This window comes from Microchirus variegatus, assembly GCF_963457635.1.
Source record: "Microchirus variegatus genome assembly, chromosome: 8".
Lineage (NCBI taxonomy): Eukaryota > Metazoa > Chordata > Actinopteri > Pleuronectiformes > Soleidae > Microchirus > Microchirus variegatus.
Genome location: NC_139809.1, coordinates 21394125 through 21406598, shown reverse-complemented (window position 1 = coordinate 21406598; position 12474 = coordinate 21394125). Strand labels below are relative to the sequence as shown.

The 12474-nt window shown below is 38.3% G+C and overlaps 2 protein-coding genes across 3 annotated transcripts; both read right to left on the bottom strand.

The window, feature by feature from the left end:
- Positions 1 to 1081: 1081 nt before the first annotated feature.
- Positions 1082 to 8214, bottom strand: calub (calumenin b). Its single transcript, XM_083893544.1, has 7 exons — positions 8179 to 8214; positions 6670 to 6912; positions 4746 to 4939; positions 4163 to 4329; positions 3979 to 4039; positions 3382 to 3581; positions 1082 to 2886 (listed from the first exon to the last, which is right to left on the bottom strand). Exons 2-7 carry the CDS (start codon positions 6888 to 6890, stop codon positions 2782 to 2784), a joined length of 948 nt encoding a protein of 315 aa, XP_083749670.1. The 5' UTR covers positions 6891 to 6912; positions 8179 to 8214; the 3' UTR covers positions 1082 to 2781.
- A 277-nt stretch (positions 8215 to 8491) lies between these two features.
- gtf3c6 (general transcription factor IIIC, polypeptide 6, alpha) lies at positions 8492 to 11328 on the bottom strand. Of its 2 annotated transcripts, none has more exons than XM_083893548.1 (6): positions 11199 to 11328; positions 10861 to 10941; positions 10710 to 10773; positions 9388 to 9432; positions 9176 to 9283; positions 8492 to 9035 (listed from the first exon to the last, which is right to left on the bottom strand). In XM_083893548.1, the coding sequence occupies exons 1-6, from the start codon at positions 11220 to 11222 to the stop codon at positions 8908 to 8910; spliced, it is 450 nt and encodes a 149-aa protein (XP_083749674.1). In that variant the 5' UTR covers positions 11223 to 11328; the 3' UTR covers positions 8492 to 8907. The 2 variants fall into 2 exon arrangements, with proteins under 2 accessions (XP_083749674.1, XP_083749675.1); XM_083893549.1 differs by having other exon boundaries at positions 9388 to 9423.
- Positions 11329 to 12474: the final 1146 nt, after the last annotated feature.

Here is a 12474-nt window from a genome sequence, read left to right as displayed (position 1 = left end):
TTCAAGATGGTGGACAAACAGCAGTTTCTCCACTTGTTACAGCTATGAAGAAGAACATCTCTGAAAAAGCTTGAGGCAGTTGAGCAACAGCACTTTCCAGCAGTTGTCCGTAAAAATTGACTGCCGTGTTTACGTCCACACATTATACTGATCATAGATACTTAATGCACAGTGACAAACGACACAGTTACTTTATATTCATATCACATAATTATCTGTGCTGACAGCTATGAGTTGGGTTGCCAACTGTAAAAGAAAAATAAGGATTTGTTATTGAACAGATATGGGAATGCACTTTGTTCCTTATTTTTGATCAAGTCAAAACCATGACAGAGAAAATACTGATGAGTCCACTGTTCCTCATTTTCTTATCAGGAAGTTGGCAACCCCAACTATAAATGTCTTTTCTTAACATCCGAGCTCATGTGCCCATTGGAACAGTGGCACAAGTACACTGGCTTATCATGGCTAAAAATATATTCTCTGTTTATGAATAATAAAGATTGTTTTCTTGTTTTCAGGTTCACTCATTGTGATAATAAAGCGGCACCATGTAGAATGTCAACCTTCAAATAACATCTCCAAGATTTTTTTTAGTGGTACATCGACAACAGGATGGATGTCACCTCTGTCTCAGCCTGAGCAGATCTGCAGCACCTGCATTGGCCCCATGCAACTTGTGCTACTTTTATTGTTTTCGTTACACCTGCTATAAACTCAATTTTTCCCTCCATTTTCTTTCTTTTCCTTGAACATGAGCAAAGTTACTCTCTGACTGAAACACTGAGCCATGAGTTTTTTGAGTGATTTTCTTTATACCACATGGTTGGGCAAGACACTTAACCCCACGGTTTGTGAATGGCTATAAAAGATGAGTGATAGAAAAAGCTCTGCACATAGATATGCTGTATGAAAGTGTGAGTGATTGGGAATGAATGGTAAAACTGTTCTGTGTAAGAAACATTTACCATTTAACAACCCAATCCCCATTGCTCACTTTGATCCCAGCCACAGGGGGATCCCTGATAGTGTACTCCCAGAGCCGTCCCAATCCTGGATGAATGGGACGATCCATGCAACGCCTAGAGGGAGAAGCCCAAAGAAGAAAAAACCTCATAAAAGAATTTCAAAAATCAAACGGGAGACAGATTTTCTATCTCGAAAATGGTTTGAGGGTGACCTCAAATCACGCGGGGATATAACTTATAATCTGCTGTGTGAAGAGACTTTCAGCAGACGTACAGTTCCAATTTTTATTGAGATTCTTCTCAATCACAAAGAGTGAGCCTGCTTGTTAGAGTGCTCTGTTTGCACAGCAACAACTTATTTACAATAAAGTCACACGTGAAAGGCTTGTTGTGGCTGCGATTAGCCTGTAAAAAACATCATCATATACATTATAGCATAAAAAGAATCAACAGTGGTTATAAATGTTGGTGAATGGTAGTGATAATGTAACCATTAACAGATATATTTGGGATGGGGAGGAAAGCTTTTTTTCTTTTAAACCGCTTACAAAGATTTTTTTTTTTGCTTGGCACAAACAACTTTTCAGTTCAGCTGAAACAAAGAAAACTCAAAACTAGAGGAGTCAGTCATGAATAAGAATACTGTGTACAGTTTCACACATTACACACACACACTGTTGAGGTGATGAACGCTTTGATCTGTTGTTCCCTTTACACCTGACGTTACCATTTTTTCTGTGATCAGATTAATCCCATGGCTCTTCACCACATGCATTTACACCTGGTATTAACATGCATCTATCCAGATCTGACTGCTATCTGATCATGGTCATCCTCTGCCCCTCTGCATCCACATGGGAAGTTGCGCTGTGGTATGGACTTTGCTCTTCCAACGAGGGTGAAACGGAAAACCAACGAAAGCAGAGGAGACCACCAACTTATATGTGCTCATGTGGTTGTTGTGGGTGGAGCGGAGATGCATTGGAGACTTGGTGCACTTCGGTTCATCATGTGATCACCATGCGCCTCCGAACACCTCTCACAGTGGTTTAGCAGATGACATAAAAAAACGTCCTCGGGTGCATTTACACCTGTACTTACAAGTGGTCAGGCGCTACGTGATTGCAACCCGATCACAGAAAACACATTTTAAAGCCAGGTGTAAAGGGGGTCCTGCTACTCCTCTTACTCTTACTTAACTGTTCAACTCTGCTCAACCTTAGCACAACCCCCAGCTTATGTCAGCATGGATGCAGCGGGGACCAGTGAGGCAAACACAGCAAGGTCCCAGCAAATCATTCTGTATTGCACTAGTGCAAAATGTCTTAGTTTTTACTGAAATTTCATATTTTCACCTTGTTACAAACTATTCTAAACTACGTAATAAACGATCGAAAACACGAAACCAAAAAAATCAGTAACTAGAATGTTTCTGGCCCGATTGCTTGATTTGAAAGACGAATAGACAAATTCAAAATGATTCACAGTCCAGTGCTGTTTTCTTGAGGCTTTCGTTTCATATAAAAATGTGATTTCAAGCAAAACAAAAGAGAAATCTAACACAGTTGACTGGCCAAGGCTGGGATGATAAAGCAATATGTCCCAGTGTAACACGTGAGGACACAGCGCAAGCATGTATACATGTCTTAAAATATTAGTGTGAGTACAATGGGAGACATTCAAATAAATTATTGTCTGAGGCGTTGGATTTAAAGGAGCCCATCTGGTGTGTTTTTGAAATTCTCCAACTCCAGTCAGATGACTAAGGTGACACACAAAAGATGAGCACACAGTCTCTGGAAGCAGGAGGAAGTTAGAACTCGTCATGTCGCGTCAGAGCCTCTCCAAAGTCGGTGGCCTGGCTGCCCACGAACAGGTCGTACTTGTCCACGATTTCTGCCTTGGTCAGACGGCCGTCCTGTCAAAGAGAGAGAACCAAACATGATGGTAAGGTTGTCAAAAAATTTGTGGTAATGTGTCATTTAACAAGATAACACAATTGTTTAAGTGTGATTAAGTTAGGCTTCTCTTAATATCCCAGATTGAAACTGAGAAAAGCTCACTAAATCAATCTTGGTGGCTTCTGCAGACACCGACTGCGGAACATCTCTGCATCTTTGGCTGACAGCTTGCCAGAAACAGTCGAATTGAAAAACTGGAAGTGACCTTGCATATATAGCTCTGCATGTTGTCGCCCGTCAAGTTCTGCTAATTCATACAGTGGTATGCAAAAGCTTGATTTTCCTTTATAAATCATCGGTTGTGATATTTGAGAAGTGAAATTAAGTTTATATAAGCAGCACAGAGACCTGCAATACAAACAACCAAACAGACTTGTGTGCATGTCTAACCAAAAACACTAACACACAAATGTTGAAATATGAAATCATTCAAGATCTTTTACTGTACTTACTTTGTCTGCATCAGACTCATAGAGCAGATGTTTGGCCTCTGCCTCGGCGTGGTCATAGTCATTCGGCAGGATCCAGTCTCTGGTCTCCTCCTTGTCCATCTTTCCGTCCTTGTTTTTGTCTCTAAACTCACTAAACTGCTCCCTCTCTGTCTTCACCCACTCTGGCTCTGAACCATCTCCCTCCTGGTTGTACATGTCACCTGAAGTCAAAGGTAGGAACAGAATGAACAGAATAAGCATGTAAACTAGTGGAGCTGGGAATCACAAACCACAACCAGTTAAAAGAGGACTTTCTCTACCACTGAGCAACACACGCACGCACAATACGCATGCAGTGTATTCAGTGTGCCTCCAAAAAAAAAACTGACCCCCATAAGTGAGTCCTACACCCTATAAGTACCCTGTTCACATTAAGTAAATGCAATAAAAAAAACAAAAAAAAAACAACCACTACCTTATTTAATCACGATTAACGTGTTAATGCATACAATCCTACATTTTCTAATAAATTTAAACATTGTATTCTCCATCTGTCTTGGTTCGTCTGAGAATAAAGTGACCCAAACTAGCTATATGCTAATGCTATAAAAAACTTACCTATGTACTCATTCAGATCAATTAAACCATCTCCATTCTTGTCGATGTCTTCCATAGTTTCCTATTGAAACAAAAGAGAACACAGGGATGGACGTAGTGAGATACATATATATACATAGTATATATAAATAACCATTCAATCATTCGTTGTCATAATTAACATATATGTGTGATATTCACTTACCAGCACGACGATGTCTTTCATGTTGTCGTACTCCTCAGGGTGAAGGAAGGCTGTGAACTCCTCTTTGTTGGCTTTGAGGTCATTGTCCTCGTTGGCCATTTTAAATCTTCTCTCATCGCGAGCCATCATCTGCCTGTAGCTGATGCCATCATCGGCATCTGGATCGTCTGCAAGTTTTGAAAACTTCATGTTATGTTTACTTATGTATACTTTATGCTGTATACTTCAATTATAGGGCTACAGCGATTATTTGACTAAATAAATGAATACTTGATTACTAAATTATTATTGTCCACTATTTTGATAATTGATTAATAGGCTTGAGGCTTGAGTTGTTGAGTTTGTCAATAATAAAACAAGTTTTCTGATTTTTCAGCTTCTTAAATGTAAATGTTTTATGGTTCCTTTGCTCCATATAAACAAAGAAATCATTCAAGACAAAACAAGAGATTTGAGAACATCATCGTTAATGAATCAATTCAACGAGAAAATATTCGTCAGATTAATCGATTATGTAAATAATGATTAGTTGCAGTCCTATTAAATAATAAAATAAAATGCACAATATTAAAATAAGCCATACCAAGGATGTATCCATATGTGACATTCTTGTATTCCTCCCACGACACAAAATTATCCCCGTTGAGGTCGTGAGTTTTCCACTGCCGCTCCACATCGTCGTAGATCCAGCGCTTCTGAGCGTGTTTGATCCACCTCTTCATCTCCTCAGCAGTTACATAGCCGTCCTTATCCTCATCAATACGTTCAACCAACATGCTGCAAAAAAAACATACAGAAATATGGCAAACATTTCAATCTTTAAGATACGATAGCCTTTATTGTCATTGTACAAAATTAAGGGTGTCCTACATCTGAAGGTACATTTGAATGAAAACAATCAGATAACAAGTAACTGTCAAAATAATTTAAATCTTTCCCTCTAAATCCCTGAACCACTTTTTCCAGGTGTAATCCAGTGCATGTGTATGTGTGATGTTATTTGTTGGTCCAGGTGCAAAACTACACAGTTCAGTGTAAAGTATTGAAATGATGCATTACATGATAAAAATCAGTGTATCTACTGCCTCTATGGTCAAATATCAGCTACTGCATTCAAATTTTGCCACAGACTTTCTTCGTCCACTCATTGGTAAACGGCTTCAACTCCGTGTCAGATTTCACTGATCGCCTCTCTCCCTACCTCAGCTCACAGCCCACTTCTTGTCATTTTTCAAAACTGGGCATTGGGTGGCGTTAGCTTCAGAACAGGGGGTCTAATTGTGTTTAACAATGAAGCAAGCCTGCATTAATGTGTTACTACATCACTATTTACTTTTTTTTTTGTCCTTTAGAGCAGTTCCACCGTGCCACACATTATTATTGCAGTCGCAGTCTGTGCACATGGGGTTGTTTGTGAATAATGACCAATAGAAAGCTGCTGCTGCTGCTGCTGCTGCTGCTATGGACTGACACAGAAATGCTTGATAATAATAATAAATTATTGAGATCCATCTTTGAACAGTTTAATCTCATATACCTTCTGGTGAAGATGACACACTATCACACACAGCTGAAGGATAAAGATATTAAGACTAGGGTTGGGGGAAAAATCGATTCACACAGGAATCACATTACATTATCACATTATCTTATACAAACTGTACTGTTTTGATGCCATCATTTCCCTCAACACACTATGCATTGTATCAATCAATCAATTTGAATCGAGAATCGTTTGAATCGAGAATCGTATTAATTGATTTTGAATCAAATCATGACCCTAAGAATCGGAATCAAATCTTGAGCCACCCAAAGATTCACATCCCTAATTAAGACATCTACTTTTTGAAGAAGCTTTTAATGGTGTAAGTGAGAGGAAGAGACTGATATTTTTGTTTTTTGCTGCCATGTTTACAGATTGACTGATAATTCCTGTTTCAATTAAGTTGATTCAGTTTTAAAAGAAATTCCACTTTTCAAATGAGTAAGACAGCAATTTCACCAGTACTACTGTCGATACCAAGTTATAATTATGAGTATTACTTTTTAAAGGAGTAATATGTAATAAGTAAGTTATTGGACGTCCTGAGTAACTTTAACAATGGCCAGGACCCACACATGGGCCATGGTATCATATCTTTTTTGCAGTGGGTTTGCAAAATAACTTTAAATAATTCCTTGTCTATTCACATAAGATGTATGCAATTAAGTTATTGATGCAGAAAATGCTGTGAGTCATTTCATATGATTCAACATATAAGACTTTGAAACTGCTGGTTTACCTGTTCAAAATAATATTAGGTGTTGCAGTAAAAATAGTCAGAAAACGTAGCTAAAGCATAAATGTTCTTATAGTATGAACTGTTTTTCATCTTTGGATAGTGGGTCCAATATAAAAAGCACTGATATAGCGTTATACATTCCATATTTTTTTTTTTGCAAATAAATGTATAAGGTTTCATTTATCCTCCAGATTCAAAAAGTCTGCCTGAATTAGTTAAAATTACCCAAGTCTCTCCTTGCTCTCCTCTGGTGTGAGCTGGTCAAAGGTCTTGGCCTCCTCTTCTCCCAGAAAGGCTTCATGATCATAGTCAAAGCTCTCGCCATCGTCATGCTCCTTGTTACTGAGAGGATCGTCGTGATGAACACGGTCCTTCTTCTCAGTTGGCTTGCTGGTTGCATAAACCACACAGAGAGCAAAGCACATGAAAAACGGCCGCAGCTCCATCCTGTTTATGTGCCAACACCGTCTGGAGAAAATGTTAAAGAAAAAGAGAACAGAATTTGGTCTTTGCTCAAACAGAGTATGCAGACAGACTGTTACAACACTTGGTGCAGCTGTGGACTGGCCATGCTATGATTCATGGTGTAAGCAATACCCTGAGCTATGAAAGGAATTGAGCTATACAAATAAAATGCCTTGCCACTCAAGACATTAACACAATTCTCTACACACAACAACTGACAAATGACACCTTTGAATGACAAGTTTGTCAATTTCACTAGGTACACCGTCTGACGCAACATGCATCATGCCATTATTACATAAAATGTTCATGTTCAGGTTAAGTCTTAGAGGTGAAGACTGGCTCTCTCAATATTACACAATAAATCACAAACTACAACAAAATGACTACTAACCAACTTTCAACCCAAACTTAACATTTGAGCCTTCATGGAGATAAATTAAACTAATATTAACACATCAGGGCTGATTTACATTTAGAGAACATATTTATAAATGCAATTACTCGATTGCGCTGAATTTCCATTAAAAGGATAACTGAATTGTGAGACTATACTGCCATTTCATGTAACTTTAAACATTCTGTCAACAAACAGAAGACCCGCATTAATTGTGTTTTAAAACGATCACTATGAGCAGCAATTCTATTCTAAAGCTATTCATACAAAAATGTAAGTTTGTTTTGTGTGTTTTAGAGCCATGTTAAGTTTCAAAGCGTATATATATATAGCAATTATCTTGTGAACTGAATCTATTTTGGTGAAGAATACCGTGACATTAAAGGGGTACAGATTAAAAATAGCCTATGGACTAACTCTGGCGCATTTACAGTGATGTTTATTGAAGAGCATTGTACCCGTTAAGTCAATGAATAAAATAAAACAATTAACACTTGTATAGATTGCAACATTAATAAAAATAAATAAATAAGTAGTCTTTTGATTTAAATACTTCTCTTACGTCCACACGACTTTAATTATAACTTAGTATATTTCACTACTTCACTTTATTTCACTGTGTTACGACAATGTGTTGAAAGTTTTCTAGTTAAGACCGTTATCATTTATTACCAGGGTTGGACACCAACACTAGTGGAGCTAACCTAGCGTACTGCTCCGTTTTATCTGTGGTTTCCTGCGTCCAGTAAAGATAAATAGGAAGATATATAGTCGCTCGTGTTGCCTCTTCCTATAATCCAACGGAACCATATACGTATTTAAGTATATTAAAATGTCCTAATTTAGGACAAAAATTAAGCTGGAAAACTCACCGGTGTCTTCAGGGAAGTTCGTCGTTGCAGTTTAACGCCCTCCTTACCGGAAACACACCCATGTACTTCCTGTGCTAAAAGGCCGACCTACCAATCAGGTTGTAGGGAGCGGAGTGCGATGTCGCTCGCTGATTGGTCCACTTCAGGAGAACACCAGTGATTGGATTGGCCGAGAACCGCCACGTCCTCAAAGTCAACAAAGCCCCCTTCATTCATAAAAGTGACACGAAGCAGCAGCACAGTAACTGCATTAGTAACACTTAAGCTTTTTATTTCCGGTAAAAAAAGATAAAAAATAAACACCCACTTCAGTAACAATTTATTTAAACATTTACATTTCTTTATGAAAATATTATTAAACACATAATACTTTCAGGTTTCACCCCTTCTGATCTGATTAAACTGAGGATAACAGAGGCACAAGGACAGAACTTCCTGCTGGTGAGCTTCCTCAAATACCTCCTCTTCTTTTCCCACAACCCCTACCATCTAGATTAACATGTTGAACTGTTAAAGCATGTTTTTCTTCATATAATGCCATATTTCTGTTGGATGGCATTAAAATATCTTCATTCTGAGAATCATTAAAGCCAAGTTAGTACACAGTTTCTGGAGAAGGATTGTGACACACAATGTACTTTCTGACTTTCTTAACATAGTGTCTTCTCAAAGATGTTTGTATAGGGTGCATAGCCAGGTCATAATGTAATAAAGCGAACTTTCAACCTCTCAACCCTCTGCTGAGGTTTCCAAATCTATGCAGTCCATCTTTTCCTCCGTCATCCCCTGGTGATTGCCCTTTTCTCCTTGACTGGTTTGACAGCTTGAGTCCCAGTGTTCACCCTGATCACTACCATCTGAGGCAACACAAAAAACAATCATTGTGAGAAGCTGATTGCTTGTAAAGCTACTAGAAGGAAGGCCGGTTCAAGCTGCTCCACAAAACAAAAATCAAGCAATATGAACACAATTACAAATGTGACTTCTTCAAGCTGACCTGCACTGGTTTCTCCCTCTTTTCTTTCAGTGAGGAAGATTCTTTGCATCATCAGCTTCTTCACAGTGTGGCACATGTACTTCAGCTCTGGTACACTGTCGGCTTGTTCTGCACGTGTACATGGATGTCAAAAGGATAAAAAAACAATCAGAAAAAACATGTACTGTACACACAAACATGGTTGAGACACTGCAATAAACACTGAGCCTTACCTGTCTCTGGTCCCTCCTCAAACAGCACACAAGTTCCTAACGCATCTTAACAAGAGGGAGGGATAACAACAACAAAAAAACAGTTTTTGATTAGGGGTGCTCCTTTAATTCTGGTCAAAAAAATCTGCTTCATTTGACTCTATCTATACATTTCTGTAACTTTATTTAAAAAAAATAAAATAAAAAATAAAATGTTATCAGCTGTCTGATTTCTGAGGATGGAGTTTATAGATATTCTTCGAAAACGGTGACTGTATTTCAGGTTAGAAGATATAAAACCTTTTAAAAAGGGACATTTTCATACCATTCCCTTGTTCTAAATGGCAAGTTTTTTGGTTTTTTTTTTCTATAGCTGCCAAGGAGGCTGCCAGCTTACTTTGGCGATACTATGCGCAACATCGCCAGACTGCCGGCCACTGATTGGTCAGAGTGCCATCACAGAAAGAGATGTACAACACAAGAATCAAGCTGAACTGTAGCTCAGATAAAAATGACTTTGAATGAGTCTGGTGTATTTAGCAACAGCCCTGCTGATAGCAAGCTGCATGGCAAACCCTGTCGCTGTATTTCAGTCCAGTGACTGTGTCACACAGTCATAGAGGAAGAACTGAACAAACTCATAACTCATTCTAAAGATTCAGTTACACTGAAAACAACTGCTTCACATCACTAGACACTCGTTTGTGTGTATGTGTCGCGTGTAAAACATGACTCCACATTGAGAAGGTACCATTTAGTAATGGAAAACCAACCTAACCCGTGCCGAGGCGAGCTGGGACCATAGGTGGAAAAGGGGCGTTACTGTCAGTCAAAGATTCAGAGATGTTCCGCAGTTGGTGTCTGCAGAAGTTACCAAAAGTGTTTAGTGATGAAATATAGAATCTAACATAGGGATGTAGCCCTTTGATCCCCTTACATTGTATACATTTTATCGCCTTTTTTCATTTTCGGCTATTTTGATCCCTCAGTGCTGACTACTAAAACAACTACTACAAGAATCCCTAAAGTTACCTTAAAAAGCCAAGGCAACTGACCCTAAATAAAGAAGCTGGCTTATGTTTTAGCGGAAGTTGTCAGTGACGCTCTGTGCATATAGTCAATTAAAGCAGCCTTGGCAGGGGTTTGTGCTCCCTCTATTTAATGTTGTATTAAAAATATATAATATCCTCTATAATTTGGATATTAATTTTGAGAGTGACGAGTAAATTAAATATTTAGGGAGATTTAGCTACCACTGTGGGTCTGAAATGAACCATAAATAATAATAAACCAGTATGAAATTAAAATAATGAATCATTTGATTTTGCGGGGTTTATTCTTACCTTCATATTCTCCTGCAAACACATACTGTCCAACCTGCATCATGGGTCTGTCACTGTCAATATCCTTGAATGCAAATGGACAAAAAGCAGTGAATGAGTGTGGTGTTCATCAGCCAGCTTCTCTTTAACCTGACAATGACATGCTGCTCACCAGTATCTTACATGTGCCTCGACTCTTGGACAGAAAGTCGTTATTGATTATACCAGAGAGCTCCACCACAACAAGCTGCTCCTAATCACAGACAGAGAGAGAACACTGGCGTCAAAGTCAATATACGATGAACAAACTGATAAAATAACATATTTACGGGAGTTTTATCACAGTGGATTGGTCATAGTTGTCCGTGGTTCAGACTCTCATGTCCTCATTTCTCCTCCGTTTCACCAAAATAATAACACATGCTACAATAAAACTAGCAGCCATTCAACACTAAGCTAACGGGTTAGATACACGTTGTAGCGTTAGCCAGTATTCTTCCCCTTTCTTACCTCTTCTTCCCATTCATCCTCCATGTCCACAGTTCGAGAACAGAGAAAAATAAATAAACGGATACTGATATTGTTCACAGAAAAGTGTCACGGTGGTTCATGGACGTATTCGTGTAAATAACAGCACTTCCGCGAATGTATGGTGTCCGAGAGGAGAGGAAATATGTTGAGGCTAAGCTACTTTCAGTTATAGACCCAGACCAGACAGGGGCGCTGTTGCTCAGTTTTACAGATATGTAAAGCAGATGAGGCGTTTAGTGTGAAATTGTGAGAGCATATCTTTTCTTTTTGTCTCTCTGTCTGTCTGTCTGTCTGTAACATTAATGTTATTAATGTATCTGCTGACCTGCAGGAGGCCAAGCTCTGAGTGATGTGATGAGATGAAATGAGACGATACACTTTACTGATCCCTAGAGGAACATATATCTGTTAAAGGCAGAGGCAGAAAAAAACAAAATTAAAATGTCGAAAAAGGCTGGAAAAGAATTTAAACAAACAACAACAACAAAAAAACCATAAAAAGACAAACTGTTACATACAGAGGTTGCCAGATAAGAAACGTTACTAAAACATGTGTGAATAAATCATGATTCAAATGCACAATAAGGAAAAATTGTGAGAAAAAGAACATGGTAGCTTAGTGATGTAAATACACACACTTTGTTTGGACTGCAGTTATTGCACAGGTGTGTGTTTTACTCTGGTCTCCATCCTCCTGGAGCCTGGTGCAAGAAACCTGGTCCACATTTTTAAAAATCCACCTTTTTTGCTCTCAAATTTTTTTTATATATTAATTAACATAACTCGAAATAATTAAAGGCAGAAACTAGATTTTTATAATTTATGAACCAAAGACAGCCACAGAAGTTTCATCAAGGCTGGAGAATCAACCAACAGTGCATTTATTTATTTATTTACTTACGACACAGAAGACTGGTAAACAACACACATGTATTTTGAATTACACACACATTGAAGCGGGGGAAAAAATGATAATGTGTCTAATAGTCTTCATTTAAATCATTGGAAATGTCGTTGATCAGGTGTCAGGTGACAGGTGACATACAGCAGCAGCACCGGCGGTCAGGACGCTTGTTGGGAGAATGAGCAGCTGTAATAAATAGACGATTGATAAAAAGAAAATATACTATTGTCATATTTAATGTAATTTTATGTGCAGTATATTTTTTCTGGCAAATGCATGTTTTTATGTTGTCTTTTTTCTGGTTCAAATTTTTTTGCTTTTTCTCTCAGATGCAGCAATTCTGTTGAAAAC

What these genes read in the sequence shown, in the direction of transcription:
- calub (XM_083893544.1), bottom strand. Translation starts at nt 6,890, where the DNA reads ATGGAGCTGCGGCCGTTTTTCATGTGCTTTGCTCTCTGTGTGGTTTAT. An exon ending in TGATCTGAATGAGTACATAG is followed by an intron (nt 3,582 to 3,978) that starts GTAAGTTTTTTA and finishes CTTTGACTTCAG; the next exon opens with GTGACATGTACAACCAGGAG. An exon ending in ATGAGTCTGATGCAGACAAA is followed by an intron (nt 2,887 to 3,381) that starts GTAAGTACAGTA and finishes TCTCTTTGACAG; the next exon opens with GACGGCCGTCTGACCAAGGC.
- gtf3c6 (XM_083893548.1), bottom strand. Translation starts at nt 11,222, where the DNA reads ATGGAGGATGAATGGGAAGAAGAG. An exon ending in GAGGCACATGTAAGATACTG is followed by an intron (nt 10,774 to 10,860) that starts GTGAGCAGCATG and finishes TTTGCATTCAAG; the next exon opens with GATATTGACAGTGACAGACC. An exon ending in AGAGGGAGAAACCAGTGCAG is followed by an intron (nt 9,036 to 9,175) that starts GTCAGCTTGAAG and finishes GTGTTGCCTCAG; the next exon opens with ATGGTAGTGATCAGGGTGAA.